Source organism: Dendropsophus ebraccatus, chromosome 10 (genome assembly GCF_027789765.1).
Source record: "Dendropsophus ebraccatus isolate aDenEbr1 chromosome 10, aDenEbr1.pat, whole genome shotgun sequence".
NCBI classification, from domain to species: domain Eukaryota; kingdom Metazoa; phylum Chordata; class Amphibia; order Anura; family Hylidae; genus Dendropsophus; species Dendropsophus ebraccatus.
The window spans coordinates 85,937,954-85,958,100 of NC_091463.1; the positions used below are offsets into that span (position 1 = coordinate 85,937,954).

At 43.7% G+C, this 20,147-nt stretch overlaps 2 protein-coding genes across 2 annotated transcripts; both read right to left on the reverse strand.

Annotated features, from left to right (window-relative positions):
• Positions 1–9,112: 9,112 nt before the first annotated feature.
• On the reverse strand, positions 9,113–11,459 carry LOC138765915 (olfactory receptor 5V1-like). The gene is made up of 2 exons (XM_069943062.1): positions 11,314–11,459; positions 9,113–9,785 (listed from the first exon to the last, which is right to left on the reverse strand). The coding sequence occupies exons 1-2, from the start codon at positions 11,457–11,459 to the stop codon at positions 9,113–9,115; spliced, it is 819 nt and encodes a 272-aa protein (XP_069799163.1).
• Positions 11,460–15,007: 3,548 nt separating this feature from the next.
• LOC138766472 (olfactory receptor 6C1-like) lies at positions 15,008–15,964 on the reverse strand. The gene has a single exon (XM_069944063.1). It carries the CDS (start codon positions 15,962–15,964, stop codon positions 15,008–15,010), a length of 957 nt encoding a protein of 318 aa, XP_069800164.1.
• Positions 15,965–20,147: the final 4,183 nt, after the last annotated feature.

The window sequence follows — 20,147 nt, forward strand, 5'->3', positions numbered from 1 at the left end:
ATAAGAGATGACGGTATGGCGTGAAATTCTACAAACTCTGTGAGAGTACCTCAGGGTACACTTACAGATTTAGGGTACGTGCACACTGCGGAATGGCGAAGGATAACCCTTCGTGCATTCCGCAGCTGGCACCCGCCGGCGGACTGATGCAGGGGCGCGTCTCCGCCCGTGTCATAGACTCTATCCTATGCATGGGCGGATTCCATCATCCGTCATTCCATCAACACGTTGGACGCAGAGCGGAATCCGCCCGTGCATAGAATGGAGTCTACGACACGGACGGAGACGTGCGCCTGCATCAGTCCGCCGGCGGGTGCCAACTGCGGAATGCACAAAGGGTTATCCTTCGCGATTCCGCAGTGTGCACGTACCCTTAGAGTGTATGAAGGAAGGGACACTCGAATCCAGCCCCCAGATGCCCACTCCCCCCCCCCATCCTCGGAGTTAGTGGGGACATCGTCCGGGAACTGATCTTCCCACTGCTGGATAAAGGTCACCACCTGTACGGGGATAACTTTTATACCAGCACCCCCTCTTCTGGTCCCTCGCTGCCCGAGCTACTGTAGCTTGCAGCACGATCCAAACATATCAGAAGTAGTAATAGCGCCCTAATATTTAGCAGCCATGGAGCGGACCCAGCGCTTCTGGATATGAGGGACCCCGGATCGCACCAGGACAACATTTTCCAGGTGACGTCCCCCACACTGGAGAAAGGGAGACCCCAGAAGAAGTGCAGAGTGTGGTGTAACAGGGGGATCAGGAAGGACGCCATTTACCAGTGTGCCACCTGTCCTGATCACCCCGGCCTCTGTATACTGGATCGCTCCAAGGCGCACCACACGTCACTGGGGTTCTACATTATCTAAATTCTGTCCCTTATTCCTATTTCAGGGGTCACGTTGATCCAGGGATTGTTCTGATCGCCATTATGGAGTCGGGAAGGAATTTTTCCCCTGTGATGAGGCTACTGTCCTCTGCCTCACGAGGGGTTTTTGCCTTCCTCTGGATCAACACAGGTTGAATTTGATGGACACCTGTCATTTTCAACCTTATAAACTAATAATTGGCCTAATACCCCCAAATAAATTAGAATTGTCCCTTTTCCCCAGCTAAGTAGGTATGGCCGCCATTCCCATTAGAGGATGCCATGATGCAATTACAAAGCCTCTGTGCGGCCAGGACAGTAGAAACCCCCCACAAGTGACCCCATTCTGGAAACTACACCCCATAAGGAATCTAACAAGGGGGGCAGCGGGTATATGGCCCCCTGGTGACGGCCACATTTGGGACGTGAAAATGAAAAAAATGGTATTTTTTATTTTCACGGCACATGTTCTACACATGTGCCCATCACTAGTGGGGTCCATATGCTCACTGCACCCCTTGTTAGATTCCTTATGGGGTGTAGTTTCCAGAATGGGGTCACTTGTCGGGGGTTTCTACTGTTCTGGCAGCACAGGAGCTTTGTAATTGCGACATGGCCTCCATCCCCCATTCCAGCCTCTAAATGGCGCTCTGTCCTTTTGGTGACTTGCCCTGTGCCCATATGGCAAATTATGTCCACATGTGGGGTATTTTCGTACTCAGGGGAAACTACCCTACACGTTTTGTGTTCATTTTCTTTTTTAACCCCTTGTGGAAATGGAAAAAAATCAAGGCTAGACCAACATTTAGTGTAATTTTTTTTTAATTTTTACTCTAAATCATTGATCTTGTCTTGATTTTTTCATTTTCACAAGGGGTTAAAAGATAAAAAAAAACACAATGTGTAGAGCAATTTCCCCTGAGTACGGAAATACCCCACATGTGGACATAAAGCGCCATGCGGGTGCAGGGTAAGCCTCCAAAGGGAAGGTGCGCCATTTGGTTTTTGAAGGCTGGATTTGGATGGAATGGATTTCGAGGGGCCATGTTGCATTCAAAAGGCCCCTGTGTTGCCAAGACAGTTAAACCCCCCACAAGTGACCCTATTATGGAAACTACACCCCTCAAGGAATGTAACAAGGGGTGTAGTCAGCATATGGACCCCACTGGTGACGGGCACAAATGTGGAACAATGTGGCGTGAAAATGAAATATTAAATTTTTTACACTATAATGTTGGTCTAGCCTTGAATTTATCATTTTCACAAGGGGTTATAAGAGAAAAAAAACCACAAAATGTGTAGAGCAATTTCCCCCGAGTCCGTAAATACCCCACATCTGGACATAAAGCGCCATGTGGGTGCAGGGCAAGCCTCCGAAGGGAAGGAGCGCCATTTGGATTTTAGAGGTTGGATTTGGCTAGAATGGATGATGAACGCCATGTCGCATTTACAGAGCCCTTGTGCTGCCAAAACACTGTAAACCCCCCACAAGTGACCCCATTCTGGAAACTACACCCCTCAAGGAATCTAACAAGGGGTGCAGTGAGGATATGGACCCCTGGATGACGGGCACATTTGTGCCATGAAAGTGAAAAAATGAAAATTTTCACTTTCACGTCACATTTTTCCACATTTGTGCCCGTCACCAGTGGAGTCCATATGCTCACTGCACCCCTTGTTAGATTCCTTGAGGGGTGTAGTTTCCAGAATGGGGTCACTTGTGGGGGGTTTCCAGTGTCTTGGCAGCACGAGGGCTCTGTAAATGCGACATGGCCCTTGAAATCCATTCCAGTGAAATCCAGCTTCCAAAAGCCAATTGGCGCTCCTTCCCTTTGGAGGCTCGTCCTGCGCCCGCTTGGCACTTTATGTCCACATGTGGGGTATTTCCGTACTCGGGAGAAACTGCGCTACATGTTTTGTGTTTTTTTTTCCCTTTTATCCCTTTGTGAAAATGAAAAATTGAAGGCTAGAACAACATTTTAGTGTAAAAAATACTTTAGTCTTTTTTCAAGCCATATTGTTTGGAAAATCTGTGAAGCACCTGTGGGGTCCAGATGCTCACCGCACCCCTTGTTACATTCCTTGAGGGGTGTAGTTTTCTAAATGGTGTCCCTTTAGGGGTGTTTTTTAGGTTTTGGCACCCCAGAGCCTCTGCCAACCTGAAGTGGTACAGTCAAAAATGACCAAAAATAACGGAGCCATTGAAATTCACTAGGCGCTCCCTTATATCTGAGGCTTGTGGTTGCGTCAAATAGCGCAATAGGGCCACATATGAGGTATTTCTATAAACTGCAGAAACGGGGCAATCAATATTGGGGTGCATTTCTCTGGTAATAGGTTTATAATTATGAAAAATATTGGATTACAATAAAATCTCTGCACAGAAAATTAAAATTTTCAAATTTCTTACACACTTAGCTTTTATTTCTGTGACTCCCCTAAAGGGTTAAAAAACTTTCTGGATGTGCTTTTGCAGAGTTTAGGGGGTGCAGTTTCTGAAATGGGGTGCTTCGTGAGGCTTTCTAACACACAGTCCCCTCAAATACACTTTAAACCTGAACAGTTCCCTAAAAATATCTGATTTTGAAATTTTACTGAAAATTTGGAAATTTGCTGCTAATGTTTTAAGCTTCCTATTGTCTAAAAATAATGAAATATAGTTTAATAAATGCCGCCAACATTAAGTAGACATGTTGCTAATGCTATTTAATATATAATTTATGTGGTATAACCATTTTCTGTATAAGCAGAAAAGTTTTAAAGTTGGAAAAATGCATTTTTTCACAATTTTTCACGCTATTTTGGGTTTTTTCATAAAGATTCGTTATAAGTATCGACTCCAATTTACAAGAAATGTGAAGTACAATATGTCACGAGAAAACAATCTCAGAATCAGCCGGATAGGTAAAAGCATCCCAAAGTTATTAATGAATAAAGTGACACTGGTCAAATTCATAAAATTTGCTCCGGTCCTTAAGGCCATTTCAGGCCCGGTCCTTAAGGGGTTAAAAAATATATTTTTACATAAGGCTTGGAGGTTCATCCATCTTCTCTATGATCCAGTGCTGCATATAAGTAGTGGCTGCCCAGTGTATAAGGTGGCATCTGTTGGGGGAATAAGGTGGAGTAAAAAGGTGACTGTGGTGTAGAGGACCATAGCTAGCAGTAAAATTCCATCTCATTGTACAGTGATATAATTGGTTGCCATGTTCAAATCCTTACAATCACCCTTTTCTTAGAATGGTATTTCCAGTTAGTCTCAGAATACATGCATTTCACTGCCCAGGATGAACACCACTTAGGGGATAGTACCTTTGGGCAGGCTGGGCATTGTGATTCCACATCCAGTTGTGTTGGCAAGTTTGAGAGATTGTCACTTGTCCTCCTTGTTGGAGACTTGGAGCAAGATGTTTAGGGGATTACCCTGGTGGTATTGTGTGAATTAAATCGCTAGACACAATGAATGACAAAAAATGGAGGTGTGGTAAACCAAGGGTGCTAGTAGGAACTTGCAAGGGCAGGTGTTGTGGTACCACTGTGACACTTGTCACGGAGGTCGGAGTGGTATATGTCCTCCCAGGGACGTAGCTAGGATTCACAGGGCCCAATAACAAAAAACTCCTCTATGCACTACACAAAGCGCTGCACTTCTCTCTCTCTATTTCTGTCTCTCTCTCTATATATATATATGCTGTATACATAGGCTTGGTGATGTTGCCAAAAAAAAATCCTGCCTGCAGCCACAAGAGTGACTGGCAGTGCAGAGAGCCAATGGCTGCTAAGAACTGTCCAGAGCAGTAGAAAATCCCCAAATAAAACATCTCCTTCTTTCAACAATTCCTGTCACAAACAGAGGTTGCAGCAGAGAGCACTGTGTCAGCCTTGAAATAACACACCACTTCTTGCAGGACATACAGCAGCTGATACCAGAAAACTTGAGTTTTTTAACCGCAAGTCGACTAGTGTGGTTATCTACACGCTAGGCTGTAATATGATTTCACATATATGCCCATAACATGCTATTGGAAAAATGGTTAAAAAAATCAGGGAGGCACCAGTACAAAGAGTGTATCAAGGAAAACACAAGTATAGGCCCAGACTATTCCATGTAAAGTATATTAAAATTAGTTTAGTTATTGAATTATGATTGTTTATTGTCTACATCTGCCCCCGAAGATGGTATTGCCTGCAACACCTGAAGCCGAGCTGGCCTCACGGGTGCTGCAACTGTTTGGGGTCCAGTCAGTGGCATAGGGAGACCAGCGGGGCCCCCCTTTCTATTGCACTGTCCCTCTTCTTGTCGTATCAATCACTCTTGTGACCGCAAGCAGTGCTTTGCTTGTGGTCACAAGAGGCAGTCTGGCTGATGCTCGGCTCCGTGGGGGTGTCTCAAGGATTCCCAGGCAGCGCAATGTGCGCCGGCACAAGGAGCGCTCGTTATAGACACTCTCTGTGCCGGAAGTAACAGCCCAGGAGCATACTGAACTGAGTTCCCTGGTGCGTGCGCTGCTGGTAATCCCGGGGACACCCCCATGGAGCTGTGCATCAGCCCGGGGCAGACCGACACTGTAGGGGAAGTGAGAAGAAGGGAGCTGCGATGGGGGAGTGAGTTGTTAGGTGAGTTGTGTTTTTTTTTTCATATTTATCTGCTTTGAAGGGGCTATCTAGGGGGGGGGGCATTTATAAGGGGGCAATACAAGGGGGCCATCTATAAGGTGGATGGCCAACACAGGGGGCATCTTTAAGGGGGGCAACATAAGGGGGCCAGTTATAAGGGAGGCAACACAGGGGGGCATTTATAAGGGGGAAAACACAGGGTTCCATCTATAAGGGGGATGGACAACACAGGGGGCCATTTATAAGGGGGGCAGAGGGGGACAACAGGGGGGATCATAAGGGGGAATTACACAGAGGGGGCATCTATAAGAGGGAGTCCACAAAGGGGGCCATCTGTAAGGGAGACTACATAGAGGGGGCATCTATAATGGAAATGAAAATGAAACATGAAAATGAAAAGGAAACAACTCTAATCAGAGAAGACGTCCCCTGTGAGTCACTAAATATAACTGCACTGTAATTTACATGGAGTAAAGAACCTGTGTAGAGCTGGGTGTGTTTATTGCGTAGTGGTCAGTCGAGGGGGGCAGTCCCCTTGCAAGCATGTTACCTTTTGGTAATTTGTCTGTGGAGTGGATTATCTCGGGTCTCCTACTGGAATGAAGAGTTAAAGAGGAGTTTTAGATCAGTGTTTGTACCGCACTCTGGCACTCTTTACCACCCCTTCGTCCTCCGCCTTCATGAATAATTTCTGCTTCCCAGCTTGCTGCCCGCTTGCAGTGTTTTTTGAGTGTTTAGTCCAGACAGAAATTACAATTAGACATAGTTAAATTACCAACTTTTGCAATGTTGGATCCATGGTCTATTGGTAAATCACTTGCATAGAGACCATTAACAGTTTTTTTTCCCAGGGTTTAATTTGCCTGATGGATTTTTTTTTCTCATCATTGTGTTAAAAAAACTAATTTGGACCCAATTAGGAATTCTTTGCACTTTTTTTTTTTTAAATGTTTCAATAAGGAGAAAAAAAAGGAATATCTATATTTCATTTTCAGTGGAAGAGAAAAATATATGGGTGCAGCTCACAATTTCAGTAACTAATTTGGTCGAGGTAAACTAAAATGCCCTTACCTAGAAATGGGCAAAAGTATAAAAAATTAAAAGAACATATAGGGCCACATGTATCATCCTGCGAACGGATGATTTTTGGCGGAAAGTGGCGATTTGCGTATTTTTTTATACGCAAATGGCCGATCTGCGAATAAATCGGCACTTTCCGCCGAGTACGCCAGGGGGGCGGAAAGGGGGCGTGTAGTGGGCGGAACGGAGGGCGCGGACTCAGAGTCCGCACGATTTACCATCCGTTCCGCCCAAATATACGCCGAAAACCTACTCCAGTCCTCAGCTGGCGTAGGTTTTCGGCGGTGCGCATCGGCGCGCACGGGATTTATGTCAGTCAGTCAGGACTGACATGACTGCTATTGCTCACCATCGCCATTGACGAAGGGGTTAATCAGTATAACCTTGAAACGCATTTGGCACAAAATATACGAATTTTTATTAGAAACTATCCAATTATTGCAAGATACACCGCTACTGGGGGGCCCCCCATCACCTCTCTTTCACCCGACCAACTCACGGCAATCATCTGTTATCCCCACCAGCATCTCACCCTAGACAGAGACATCCGAGGTGAGAGCGAGAACGAGGCCGGGATACAAAGCAAGGCCGTGATCTAGAACGGCGCGCAAACGCCAACAACACGAGGACAAACTGCAGGAGCCTCTCCAGCTCAGAATGAGCGATCGCAACTAAGAGCCTCGGCAGGAGGGAGAGAGCCGCGACAGCAGACCTCAACTAGATTGGGACGGGTGAGCGGCGTCACAGACGCCATTCCACATACTTAAAGTGTGTCATTTTTCGCCACATTAAGTGCGATCTGATCTGACTGATATCGGGTATCTCATTGCATCGGATATCGGGAGCGGTGAGATATATGATCAACAGAGGGACTACAAATCCTATGATAACTGTGACTTGCAAGCAACACAGACACTAAGCAGAAACTAACGCTTTCCATCTATTACTGCTTGATCTGTGGCCCCAACTGACATATTGAACTAACGCTATACACAACACTGGCCAGTACCCAGCGGCACTACATTGCTAATATTGCATTCTTTTAGCCATTTTACGAATGTATATGATTTATAAGTTTTGATATTTACTATTATTGTACTTTTATTTTATTATCCTACGGTATCCTTATGAATTAAAATTGTTATATCTAAAGGTTGGGACTTTTGTGGTCTGGAGGACTAAACACTATATGTTCTTTTCATTTTTTATATTTCATTTTCACCAGGTAATCAAACCCATGAAAAACACTATTGTACAATTAAGCTAGGAAATTCAACTACATCTGATTGCAGATCAGTCCTCCTCAGGTAGATACTGCCTGACAGTGCAAGTGGGCAGGTGGCTGGGAAGAGGAAGGAGTGGTGGGACATGCCAAGGTGTGTCAAAGTTGCACCAGACTAGTAAGCTTATTACATAACCAAGTGGTTCCTCTTCATGAAAACCATCAATCGTTAAATTGTTATAACCCTGGATTGAACAAACTACATGTGGAATCTGGCCAGCAAATGTAAAGAAAAAAAAAACCCTAAAATCTATCAAAACATAAAAAAAACATTTGAAAGAAAAAAGTTTCAATGCCATAATACCATGAAGAATTTCTCAATAGTGATCAAAATGTCACTACAGCTCATACCTCAAAAGCAAGTTATGCCACAGGTCTGTGAATGGAGAAGAACATGACACATAAACAAATTATTATTAATATCATTATTACTTTTTTCGTGTTAATAATACACTTGAGAGATAAAACATTAAGAACAACATAAATATAATATCACAATGATTTAATAATTCTGCAACCTAAAAATAACAAAATGAAAAAAACAAAAAGCAAATCACACAATTGCAGTATTGATGGCTTTTGTAAAAGCAAACAGTTCATCCAGCTCACCTGGTGAGTGCCCAACCTGAGGATATCCCAGTCCTTAATAAAACACGAACCAAAAAAAGAAAAGGGAGGTCGGCACGTCCTGAGATTAAAAAATTCTGTACTTTATTCCAATGTATTGAAATCTCATGGTACAAAAGTCACAAGTAAGGAGACAAAAAGATACTTCTTATTGACTCCTTACTTGTGACTTTTGTACCATGAGATTTTAATCCATTGGAATAAAGTAGAGAATTTTTTAATCTCAGGACGTGACAACCTTCCTTTCCTTTTTTTGATTGATGGCTTTTGTAATCCCCCATTGGAATAAATAAAAATAACCTTTTAAAAAAAAAAGAATTACTTATGTGTCTGCATGACACATTGTACACGATCAGAGCTTGACGTTAACTTTTTAAACTGCTCTTTTAAAATCAAACCAATGTTTTTTTTCTTTTAACCAATTTTGCTTATGTTCCCTAAATGAGTACTGGCAAACATGCCTGAAGGGTTAAGTCATGGTTTTAATGGTTTCTTTATTTTTTGTTATTGTTTTTAGTATTAAGCAATATTACAGAAAATCTCATTCTTCTCCTTATAGCGGCCTTCACATCTTTATTCTTCAGGCTGTAGATCAGAGGATTCAGTATAGGAATGGCAGCTGTGTTGAACAAAGAATAATATTAGCTTGAACCTAAATTTGTGGATGACGTTGGTCTCAAATATTGGAGGCCAAGAGATGCATAGAGACAGAGGACAACCGTAAGGTGCGAGGAACACGTGTAGAAGGCTTTACGTCTGCCACTGCTGGTACGTATAGACAAGATGGTGGAAATTATGTAACTGTAGGAGATGAATATAGGAACAAAGGGGATGAAACCAGTAATAAAAACCCCTACAATGAAAATATAGATCTGGAGAAATGATGTGTCACTGCAGGATAGCTTCAGGAAAGGCACAACGTCACAGAAGAAATGGTCCATCCTATTGGAGTCATAACACGTTAATTTGAAAAGTTCTATAAAACTTGGTAAGCATTCAAGAAAATCAAAAACCCAACATAGAGCGGCAAGGAGGACACAAAGTTTGGAATCCATAACCAACTGATAACGTAAAGGGTTACAGATAGCAACATAGCGATCATAACTCATAGCCGCCAATAACAACAGTTCATCACAAATCAAAGACATAAAGACAAACATTTGCACAAAACACTCAACAAGTGAGACAGTGTTATCTCCCGATATGAAGGAAATAAGGATTCTATGAAGAGAGATTGTAGAACAACTAACGTCCAAGAGAGACAAGTTGGCCAAGAAAAAGTACATGGGAGTATGGAGATGGTGATCTAGAGCAGCGTTTCCCAACCGGGGTGCCGCGGCACACTGGTGTGCCGTGAGAACCCGCCAGCTGTGCCGCGGGATCCCGGTCGGAAATTAGAAACTGTCCCTTTAATATCCCTAGAAGCTGCGGCCGCGCAGCTTCTAGGGATATGCCGATGGATTGATGTTCCGCCCGCTCACACAGTGAGCGGGCGAAACATTCAATCGCGCACAATGTCAGAGCAGGACCTGTCAGCGTCCTGCTCTGACATTGACTCCCATAGGCCGCGGCACTTCATGCCAGCAGCCTATGGGAGGCCGGGACGTGACCTCTCCGGCAGGCGTGATGATGTGACGTCATCACGCCTGCCGGAGGTTCAGTCGCCGCGGCTCACAGGACGGAGCCTGAAGAGGAGGGAGAACACACAGCGCCGATTAGGTGAGTATGATGGTTTGTTTTTTTTTTGTTTTTTTTTAAACTATTGGTGCATATTGGCATACTGCAGGGGGCATTATATGGGGGCATACTGCAGGGGGCATTATATGGGGCATACTGCAGGGGGCATTAATATATGGGGGCATACTGCAGGGGGCATTATATGGGGCATACTGCAGGGGGCATTAATATATGGGGGCATACTGCAGGGGGCATTATATGGGGGCATACTGCAGGGGGCATTATTAATATATGGGGGCATACTGCAGAGGGCATTATTAATATATGGGGGCATACTGCAGGGGGCATTATTATTATATGGGGGCATACTGCAGGGGGCATTATTATTATATGGGGCATACTGCAGGGGGCATTATCATTATTATATGGGGGCATACTGCAGGGGGCATTATTATTATATGGGGCATACTGCAGGGGGCATTATTATTATTATATGGGGGCATACTGCAGGGGGCATTATTATTATATGGGGCATACTGCAGGGGGCATTATTACTGTATGAGGGCAAAGCAGGGGGCACTTGTACTCTGGCCTCATGGCCATAGTACGTCTCATTGTACCCCTTTATACTGCAGTTATATGAGCCACATAATTATCAGCACCATATACTGTGGCTATACAGTGCACATCACCACAGTATATGGTGCTGATAATTATGTGCTCATATACGTGGGACTGTATGTATGAGTTTACATGGAACTGTATATATATATATATATATATATATATATATATATATATATATATATACATATATATATATATATATATATATATGGGAATACATGGGACTGTATGTATGAGGTTACATGGGATTGTATATATGAGGGGGTTATCCTTTTTTATTTCACTTTTTTAAAATGAATAATTTATTGAAAGGATCTCTGCCCGGCATATGTCACTCTTGAGGGCTTAAAAAGCAGCTCTTGTGGTGATAAGAAGCTGATTTAAAACCCCCAAGAGTGAACTCCGTGAACTATATGTATAATATGTACTGTTTTAGTGTCATTTTGTGCCATTTTGGTAGGTGGTGTGCCCCGGGATTTTTTAAGTATAAAAAGTGTGCCGCGGCTCAAAAAAGGTTGAAAATCACTGATCTAGAGAAACAAGGAGGAAGATGGTGATGTTACCTCTAAGAGTGAGGAGATAAATGAGCAGAACCAGGAGGAAAACAATAAAGTGCAACAATGGCTTCTGTGAGATCCCGGTAAGGATGAAATAGGTGGTTGTGGTCACATTACCATGATCCATTTAAATGTTAGAATACAACATTATATTTCAGGAAAACAATAAAATTGTTAATTTTGAAAAATATAAAAAAACAAATATGTCTCGCTCATAAAATTTCCTGAGAACTGAGAATTTCTATAAAATTAGTTATTGCAATATGAAGCCATGAGAATAAAGTATTACCTGCTACTTTATACACATAGAAAATGAGTCAAGTCCTTGGTTTCATTGCAGGTTAAGTTCAACAAAATATACTGCCATCTTTGCCACCAGTTATACATGAGTCATGTAGATTATATATCCAGGAAACTACAAAAACTTGTATATCCAGGAAACTTGTTTATTTGATGTAGTTTTTACATTAATAAGTAAAGAGCAACTGGAAATGAAATAATAATCAATGGAAAATATGTACGGAAATCTACTAACTCTTTCGTGACATTTTATGGACACTGCTGAAAATAAATAAAGGGAATACTCAAATGACACATCCTAGATCTGAATGAATAAAATATTCTAATTTAATATTAATGTGCTGATAACAGAATAACATAGAAATCATCAATGGAAATCTCATTTATTAACCAGTGGCAGCCTGAATTTGGAGTCACACACAAAATTAAAGTGAAAAAACACACTACAGGCTGATGCAAACAAGTCAAAATGAGGCTGAGTATTGTGTGTGGCCTCCACGTACCTGTATGACCTCCCTACAATGCCTGAACGTGCTCCTGATTAGAGATGATTAAACAGCGGAAAATCTTAGCTTCTATAGAACTTGAACCTCGTCGAACCTTCCGCATTTGATTTCCATGGCCTTCCCGGTCCGTGGGGAAGGAGGATACAGCATATTACCTAGGCTGAATCTTAGAATTCCAGGCGGTACACGGGCTGTCTCCTCCTTCCCCATGGACCAGGAAGGCATCGGGAATCAAATGCGGAAGGTTTGACAAGGTTCGAGTTCTATAGAACCTAAGATTTTCCACTGTTCGATTGTCTCTACTCCTGATGAGGTGGCGGATAGTCTCCTGAGGGATCACCTCCCAGACCTGGACTAAAGCATCCGCCAACTCCTGGACAGTCTGTGGTGCAACGTGACATTGGTGGATGGAGGGAGACATGATGTCCCAGATAAGCTCAATCGGATTCAGGTATAGGGAACGGGTGGGCCAGTCCATAGCTTTAAAGGGAACCTGTCACCCCCCCGTGCCAGGGTGACAGGCTCCTGACCCCCCGCTACAGCCCCCTAAATTCACCTGATCCCGCCGGGTCCCGCTTCTGGAGCCGGTCAGGTCACAGAGATATCAGCCGCTGCAGACCCGCGCGCGCGCTAAGAGATGAGTCCAACGCTCATAGAGAATGACAGGCGAGTCCAGCGCTCCGTCATTCTCTATGAGCGTTGGACTCATCTCTCAGCGCGCTCCGGGCTGCAGTGGCTGATATCTCCGTGACCCGACCGGATCCAGAAGTGGGACCCGGCGGGATCAGGTGAGTATAGGGGGCTGTAACGGGGGGTCGGGAGCCTGTCACCCCGGCACGGGGGGTGACAGGTTCCCTTTAATGCCTTCATCTTGCAGGAACTGCTGACACACTCCAGCCACATGAGGTCCAGCATTGTCCTGCATTAGAGGAACCCAGGGCCAACCGCACCAGCATATGGTTTCACAAGGGGTCTGAAGATTTCATCTCGGTGCCTAATGGCAGTCAGGCTACCTCTGGGGAGCACATGGAGGGCTGTGCGACCCTCCAAAGAAATGCCACCCCACACCATTACTGACCCACTGTCAAACCGGTCATGCTGAAGGATGTTGCAGGCAGCAGATCGTTCTCCATGGCATCTCCAGACTCTGTCACGTCTGTCACATGTGCTTAGCGTGAACCTGCTTTCATCTGTGAAAAGCACAGGGCACCAGTGGTGAGTTTGCCAATGCTGGTGAGCACAACCCCCATCTGTGGACGTTGGGCCCCAATACCATCCTCATGGAGTCCAATTCTAACTATTTGTGTAGATACATGCACATTTGTGGCCTGCTGGAGGTCATTTTGCAGGGCCCTGCCACTGCACTCCTGTTCCTTCTTGCACAAAGGCGGAGGTAGCGGTCCTGCTGCTGTGTTATTGCCCTCCTACGGCCTCCTCCATGTCTCCTGGTAGCAGCTCTAGCCACTGGACACTACGCTGACAAAACACTGACAGAATGAGAGATCAGTGTAGTTATAATAGAAGTCCCCCAGGGGGACTTCTAGTATAAGTGTAAAAAAAAAAAAGTGTTATTATTAATAAAAAGCCCCCTCCCCTAATAAAAGTTTGAATCACCCCCCTTTTCCCATGTTATAAATAAAAATAAATAAATGAATAAACATGTTTCATATCGCAGCTTGCGTAATCGCCCAAAATATTAATTTATTTCATTCCTGATCTCGCACGGTAAACGGCGTAAGCGGCCAAAAATCCCAAAGTGCAAAATTGCTCATTTTTGGTCGCATCAAATCCAGAAAAATTGTAATAAAAAGCGTTTAAAAAAGCATATATACGCAATCAAGATACCGATAGAAAGCAAAAAATGACACTTCACACAGCCCCATAGACCAAAGGATAAAAGCGCTATAAGCATGGGAATGGAGCAATTTTAAGGAACATATATTTGTTAACAATGGTTTAAATTTTTTTAAAAGCCATCAAATAAAATAAAAGTTATATATGTTACATATCGTTGTAATCGTAACGACTTGAGGAACATATATAACAGTTTTACCCCAGAGCGAACGGCGTAAAAACACCCCCCCCCCCCAATTGTTTTCAATTTCTCCACACATTGAATTTTTTTCTTGTTTTGCATTGTACTTTATGCAAAAGTTCAGCCTGTCATTGCAAAGTACAAGTGCTATGGCCTTTTAAGCACAAGGAAGAAAAAATGAAAACGCAAAAATTTAAATTGGCCGGGTCCTGTAAGGGTTAAGTACTATGGGTGTTTCATAGTGTTTCAGCAAAACAACGATTCAAACGATACGTCAAGATTCGCGAAGAAATGGTTCAATGACAATGAGGTAAAGTTGCTGATTTTGCCCCCACAGTCCCCAGACCTTAACCCAATGGAACACTTGTGTGTAGAGTTGAAGAAAGAGCTGTATTTGTACCCAAGTGAGTTGACCAGTAAGCACCAACATTGGGAATGTGTAGAAAAGACCTGGGATCAGATATCGGTTTTGACATGCTTGAAGAGCATGCCCAGGAGGATTCAAGCAGTGTTGAAAGCCAAAGATGGATTTAGGAAATACTAAGCTGTAGTGGATGGTGAGATATGGAGCCTGAAGGTCAAAAGCTCAAAACATTGTTACTCTTTAGCCTCTCAGTGTATACAGGCTATAGATAAGAATAACACTGTTACTGGAGTCAAAATCCTTTATTGTAATAGTTGAGTAACAATAAATAAGGTGTCAGGTGGCGTACTATAAAACAACATTATGTTCCTTGAATGAGTTTTGAAAATTATATCTGAAAAGATCTGTCACAATTATTCATTATAGCCTGGATAAAACTAATAAACTATATGGGACAAAAGCGTGAGATTTCAGTGGTCTTCAGTATTAGTTGAAGTTACCACAAATTTCAATTTTCTCCTTATAGCGGCTTTCACATCTTTATTCTTTAGGCTGTAGATCAGGGGGTTCAATATAGGGACTGCAGCTGTGTTACACAAAAAAAAATATTTACTAGAGCTTAAATTGATGGATGACGTTGGCCTCAGATACTGAAAGAAAAGAGAAGCGTAGAGACAGAGGACAACTGTAAGGTGAGAGGAACACGTGTAGAAGGCTTTACGTCTGCCGCTGCTAGAACGTATAGACAAGATGGTGGAGATGATGAAAATGTAGGAGATGAATGTTAGGATAAATGGGGTAAAAGCAGAAATAAGTGCCCCCACAGTGAACATATAGAATTGGAGAATAGACGTGTCACTGCAGGATAGCTTCAGGACAGGCATCATGTCACAGAAGAAATGGTCCACCACATTGGATTTGTAGCATGTTAATTTAAAGAGTTCTCGAAAACCTGGTAAGCATTCAAGGAAACCACAAATCCAACACAGAGAGGCCAGGAGAACACAAAGTTTAAAATCCATGACCAAATGATAATGTAAAGGGTTACAGATAGCAACATAGCGATCATATCCCATAGCTGCTAAAACCAACAGTCCATCAGAAGTCAATGACATAAAGGCAAAAATTTGCACAAAACACTCAACAACTGAGACAGTGTTATCTCCCGATATGAAGGAAATAAGGATTCTATGAAGAGAGATTGTAGAACAACTAACGTCCAAGAGAGACAAGTTGGCCAAGAAAAAGTACATGGGAGTATGGAGATGGTGATCTAGACAAACAAGGAGGAAGATGGTGATGTTACCTCCAAGAGTGAGGAGATAAATGAGCAGAACCAGGAGGAAGACCGAGCATTGAAATAAAGGCTTCTCTGAGATCCCGAGAATGATGAAATAGGTCGTTGTGGTCACATTACTATGATCCATTTAAATTGTATAATTAAAAAAAATGGAATTTAAAAATAACAATAAAGTAAATTTTTTTTAAACAAAAACTTAGGATTTTTTTTTAAAGAACTAAAATATTTTAGTATCTATTACCATATAGAACATATACCATATGCAACATAAGTGTAAAATATTTTCAATAGTATTTTTATGTTACACAAGTAGTTGTAATAGAAACCCATATTGTGTAGAGATGTACAGTACCATCACACATTACCTTGATACATTCACGAACCAAGTCTGACTGTTAACTCTGCTACATCTGTAGGTAAGGTAATGAATACTGTCAGGTGTAGCACATACAGATGTAGCAGAGTTAACAGTCAGAGATGTAGCATGATACCTAAAACTGACTGTTCATATGAATTGAATAGAGTATAAATATACTCTATTCATCTGTTTTCCAGTTACATTGCTAGTACCAAGAACACATAAATTATATATTCAGCAAACTGAATATCGATAGAAAAGTGTCAGGGATATTCTTCACAAATGAATGGAGCGCAGTGGTGATAGGACTGGGGATTATATAGACAAATATTAGAGTGTTCAGAGTTTCTCTTGGGTCATTAAAACACCCACAGGGAGAAGAGATAAGAGGAAGATAACCCAAAGCACACAAGATAATGGATAAATAATAAAAATATCTCTTTTGAAGTTTCTAACTTGTATACAGATACATAAAGTGCAATTAAAATGTGGGCTAATAACTTTGTGATTCGTTAACTTAGGAAAGTGATTCTGAAATAATTTTTCTTGATACATTGTACTTTATGTTAGTGCAAATTTCTTTGGTCTATACCAGGCATGTCCAAACTTTTTTCGAAGAGTGCCAAATTTGATGAAGTGAACATGTGCGAGGGCCGACCATTTTGCTTGACATTCTTTAGACCATTAAAATGAATGCAAATAAACTTTTTTTTACAAAGTTTATTGAAAACGGCATACTTTTTATACTTAAAAAAATCCCGGGGCACACCACCAACCAAAATGGCACAAAATGACACTAAAACAGTACATATTATACATATAGTTAATAATATAGATTCTAAATGTATTTATACTCACTCAGTGTGAAACCTGGGCCTGTTTCGATAAACACAAAAGGGATATCCCTGTTTCTCTCCCCCATCCCCATGTTTTTCTCCCCCCTGCTTCTCTCCCGTTTCTCCCCATCCCCAGGTTTCTCTCCCCCCTGCTTCTCTCCCATGTTTCTCCCCCATCCCCATGTTTCTCTCCCCTCTGCTTCTCCCTCATCCCCATGTTTCTCTCCCCCGTTTCTCCCCCATCCCCATGTTTCTCTCCCCCCTGCTTCTCCCCCATCCCCATGTTTCTCTCCCCCGTTTCTCCCCCATCCCCATGTTTCTCTCCCCCCTGCTTATCCCCCATCCCCATGTTTCTCTCCCCCCTGCTTATCCCCCATCCCCATGTTTCTCTCCCCCCTGCTTCTCCCCCATCCCCATGTTTCTCTCCCCCCTGCTTATCTCCTGTTTCTCCCCCATCCCTGCTCACCTTCCTTGAGATGCTCGCCGCGGGCACCGTCCCCCTCACCCACTGGCCCGGACGTGCTCCTCCAATCAGGGGAGACCGGGAGCGTGGTGGGCCCACCACGCTCCTGGTCTCCCCTGATTAGAGGAGCACGTCCGGGCCAGTAGGTGAGGGGGACGGCGCCCGCGGCACACTGGTTGAAAAACACTGCTGTAGTGCACTTTTCTGTGCACTAGAGTGGCGTGGCGCAAGGTATCTGTTGCTGCCGGATACCTGGGGGGGGGGCGTAAAAGTTCGGAACGCGGGCCGCAAATGGCCCGTGGGCCGGACTTTGGACATGCCAGGTCTATACCATCCATGATTGTTAGACACCTAACCGATTCTAATTTGCTAATAGCTTGCTACTGTGCACAGAGCGCTGAGGATGAAGGTAAGTCTCTTATCTTCATCCTTAACACTTTTTCCATTGAGTTTGCAGTTTAAGGCCATGTTCACACAATGTATATTTTGCATAAATCACGTCTGTTGTTGCGATTTGCACAATGGCCGTGATTTTTGCAAAACATATATTGTATTGGAATGGATGGAATCCAGGCCGCAGCGTATACACACAGTATATGATTCGGTCCAGGATTCCATCTGGCCGCACGAAAAACTGATATGTCAGTTTTGTGTTGACGATATTCATTGAATAGCGGCCGCACAGAACATGTCAGTTCACACAACAGTGTGTGTGGCTCTGGCCGCACACTCCATTGTGTGCGGCGGTGAATTCGGGTGCGCCCGCATCCAAAGTCAGCAGAAATTAAGATAATTTGGCTGATACTGCAGTACCGGCCAGGATGATCTTTAGTAACACAGGCCGTTCTGTGATGGCTGGTGTTATATGTAGTGTGAACCTGGCCTAATACTGCATCTAGTAAGGCAGTTTGGTGCATTGGGGACAGGGTTACCAACTCCAGAGCACCAATCCGGAAGAAGGAAGAGAAGAGCCTTCCCTTTATCCTCAGCATGTTAAGTTTATCTAACCTGGAGGTGACTTTTTAGAGACATTACAGGGCTGAGAAATTTTGTAGCAAATGTTCCTAAAAGTGTCTTAAATCAATTTTTAAGACACCAATTCATTTATGAAGAATATTTAACAGCACAACAGTTTTCCCAGAACAGAGGTTGGGATTATTACTGAAGCTTTTGGGACTTTTTCACTGCACCCTTCATGATCAATCAGCAGGAGCCCGGGTGTAATACACAGCTACAGCTAGGACCCTGCTGCAACTGCCAGAAACGAAGAGGAGCTCATTCCCAACAGTTTAACGCTTTACATGCAGTGGTCAACAGAGAACATGCCATGTAAAGGGAATGACAGAGGAAGGTAGCTTCCTCTATCATTGTGTGCATTATTGTGCTATCTAGGGCAGCAGGATCCCGGCTGCATAACAGGGCAGAAAGCCTGCTGCTACTAAAACGAACACAAGTTAGTCCACTTCTAGTAGTTGTCTCCTTAGGGTGGTATTACACAGGCTGATGGGGGCCCGATAATACCTGTAAACAAGTGCCGATCTGCTAGATCGGCATTCGTTTGCTGGGCCTGTTACACGGCCCGATAATCATTTAACAAGGGCTGCAAGGACATCGTTACCGATGTCCTTGCAGCCCTTGCTTAAACTATATACATTACCCATTAACGCTCCAGGGCTGCTCCTGCGGTCCACTTCTCCCCGGGTCCCGCGCGCTCTAGCTTCAGAGCGGCCTGTCAGCTGACAGGCCGCTCAGCCAATCACAGGCCGGGACCGCCGTGGCCTGTGATTGGCTGAGCGGCCTGTCAGCTGACAGGCCACTCAGAAGCTAGAGCACGTGGGACCCGGGGAGAAGCAGGCAGCGGCAGCAGCAGCCCTGGAGCGTGGAGCGATTCGGCCCATTATTGTTCCGTGTAATAGTACCCTTACTGGTGTTGAGCAAACAAGCCAAATTGTTCGGAACTGTTCTCCAAATCCGAACGCTCAGCATTTCACTCCCAGTAGCTGGAGAAGTTGGATACTGCTCTAAAGAGTCCTGGAAAACATGGATACAGACATAGGCTGCATCCATGTTTTCCTGGCAGCCCTAGGGCGACATCCAACTGGGTGTCAAATGCTGAGTGTTCAGGTTTGTGGCTCAACACTGCTCTATAAATGTCAGATGGTAAGTAGCATGTAATGGATCTGACAGGATCTGATGGAGCTTGCTGTGTCACTTTTGGTACACAGCAGTTGCCATGGCAGCTAAGAGTCTGACCAAGGCTCCAAGGACTGCCATGGCTATAATATGGTGCTCAGTGCTATTAGCGTAGAGTACAATGGAAAGCGAAGCAGGACTACTGATAATCCCTGCTCCACTAGCTAGGGATACTTTATTTGTTCATGACTTACTGTTTGTGGATCCCTGGCTTACTGTTTGTGGATCCCTGGCTTACTGTTTGTAGAATCCCTGGAAGGAGCATGCTGCTTCTGTCACAGTTCATCTATGCCATGCAAGAAAGTAAGCCAGATCTGTTGTATACAGGACTGACTTGCTGTTTCTGCTTAGTGCCACAGAGGTTTTTTTCAACAAAAGCAGAAGGTGTGTCAGATTGTGTTGCACAATCCCCATTCACAATTTGGCACATTTTTTGCCCTTACCCATAAAGCCTAGTAGC

What these genes read in the sequence shown, in the direction of transcription:
- LOC138765915 (XM_069943062.1), bottom strand. Translation starts at nt 11,459, where the DNA reads ATGGATCATGGTAATGTGACCACAACCACCTATTTCATCCTTACCGGG. An exon ending in ATCACCATCTTCCTCCTTGT is followed by an intron (nt 9,786 to 11,313) that starts TTCTCTAGATCA and finishes GTTGGGAAACGC; the next exon opens with TGCTCTAGATCACCATCTCC.
- LOC138766472 (XM_069944063.1), bottom strand. Translation starts at nt 15,964, where the DNA reads ATGGATCATAGTAATGTGACCACAACGACCTATTTCATCATTCTCGGG.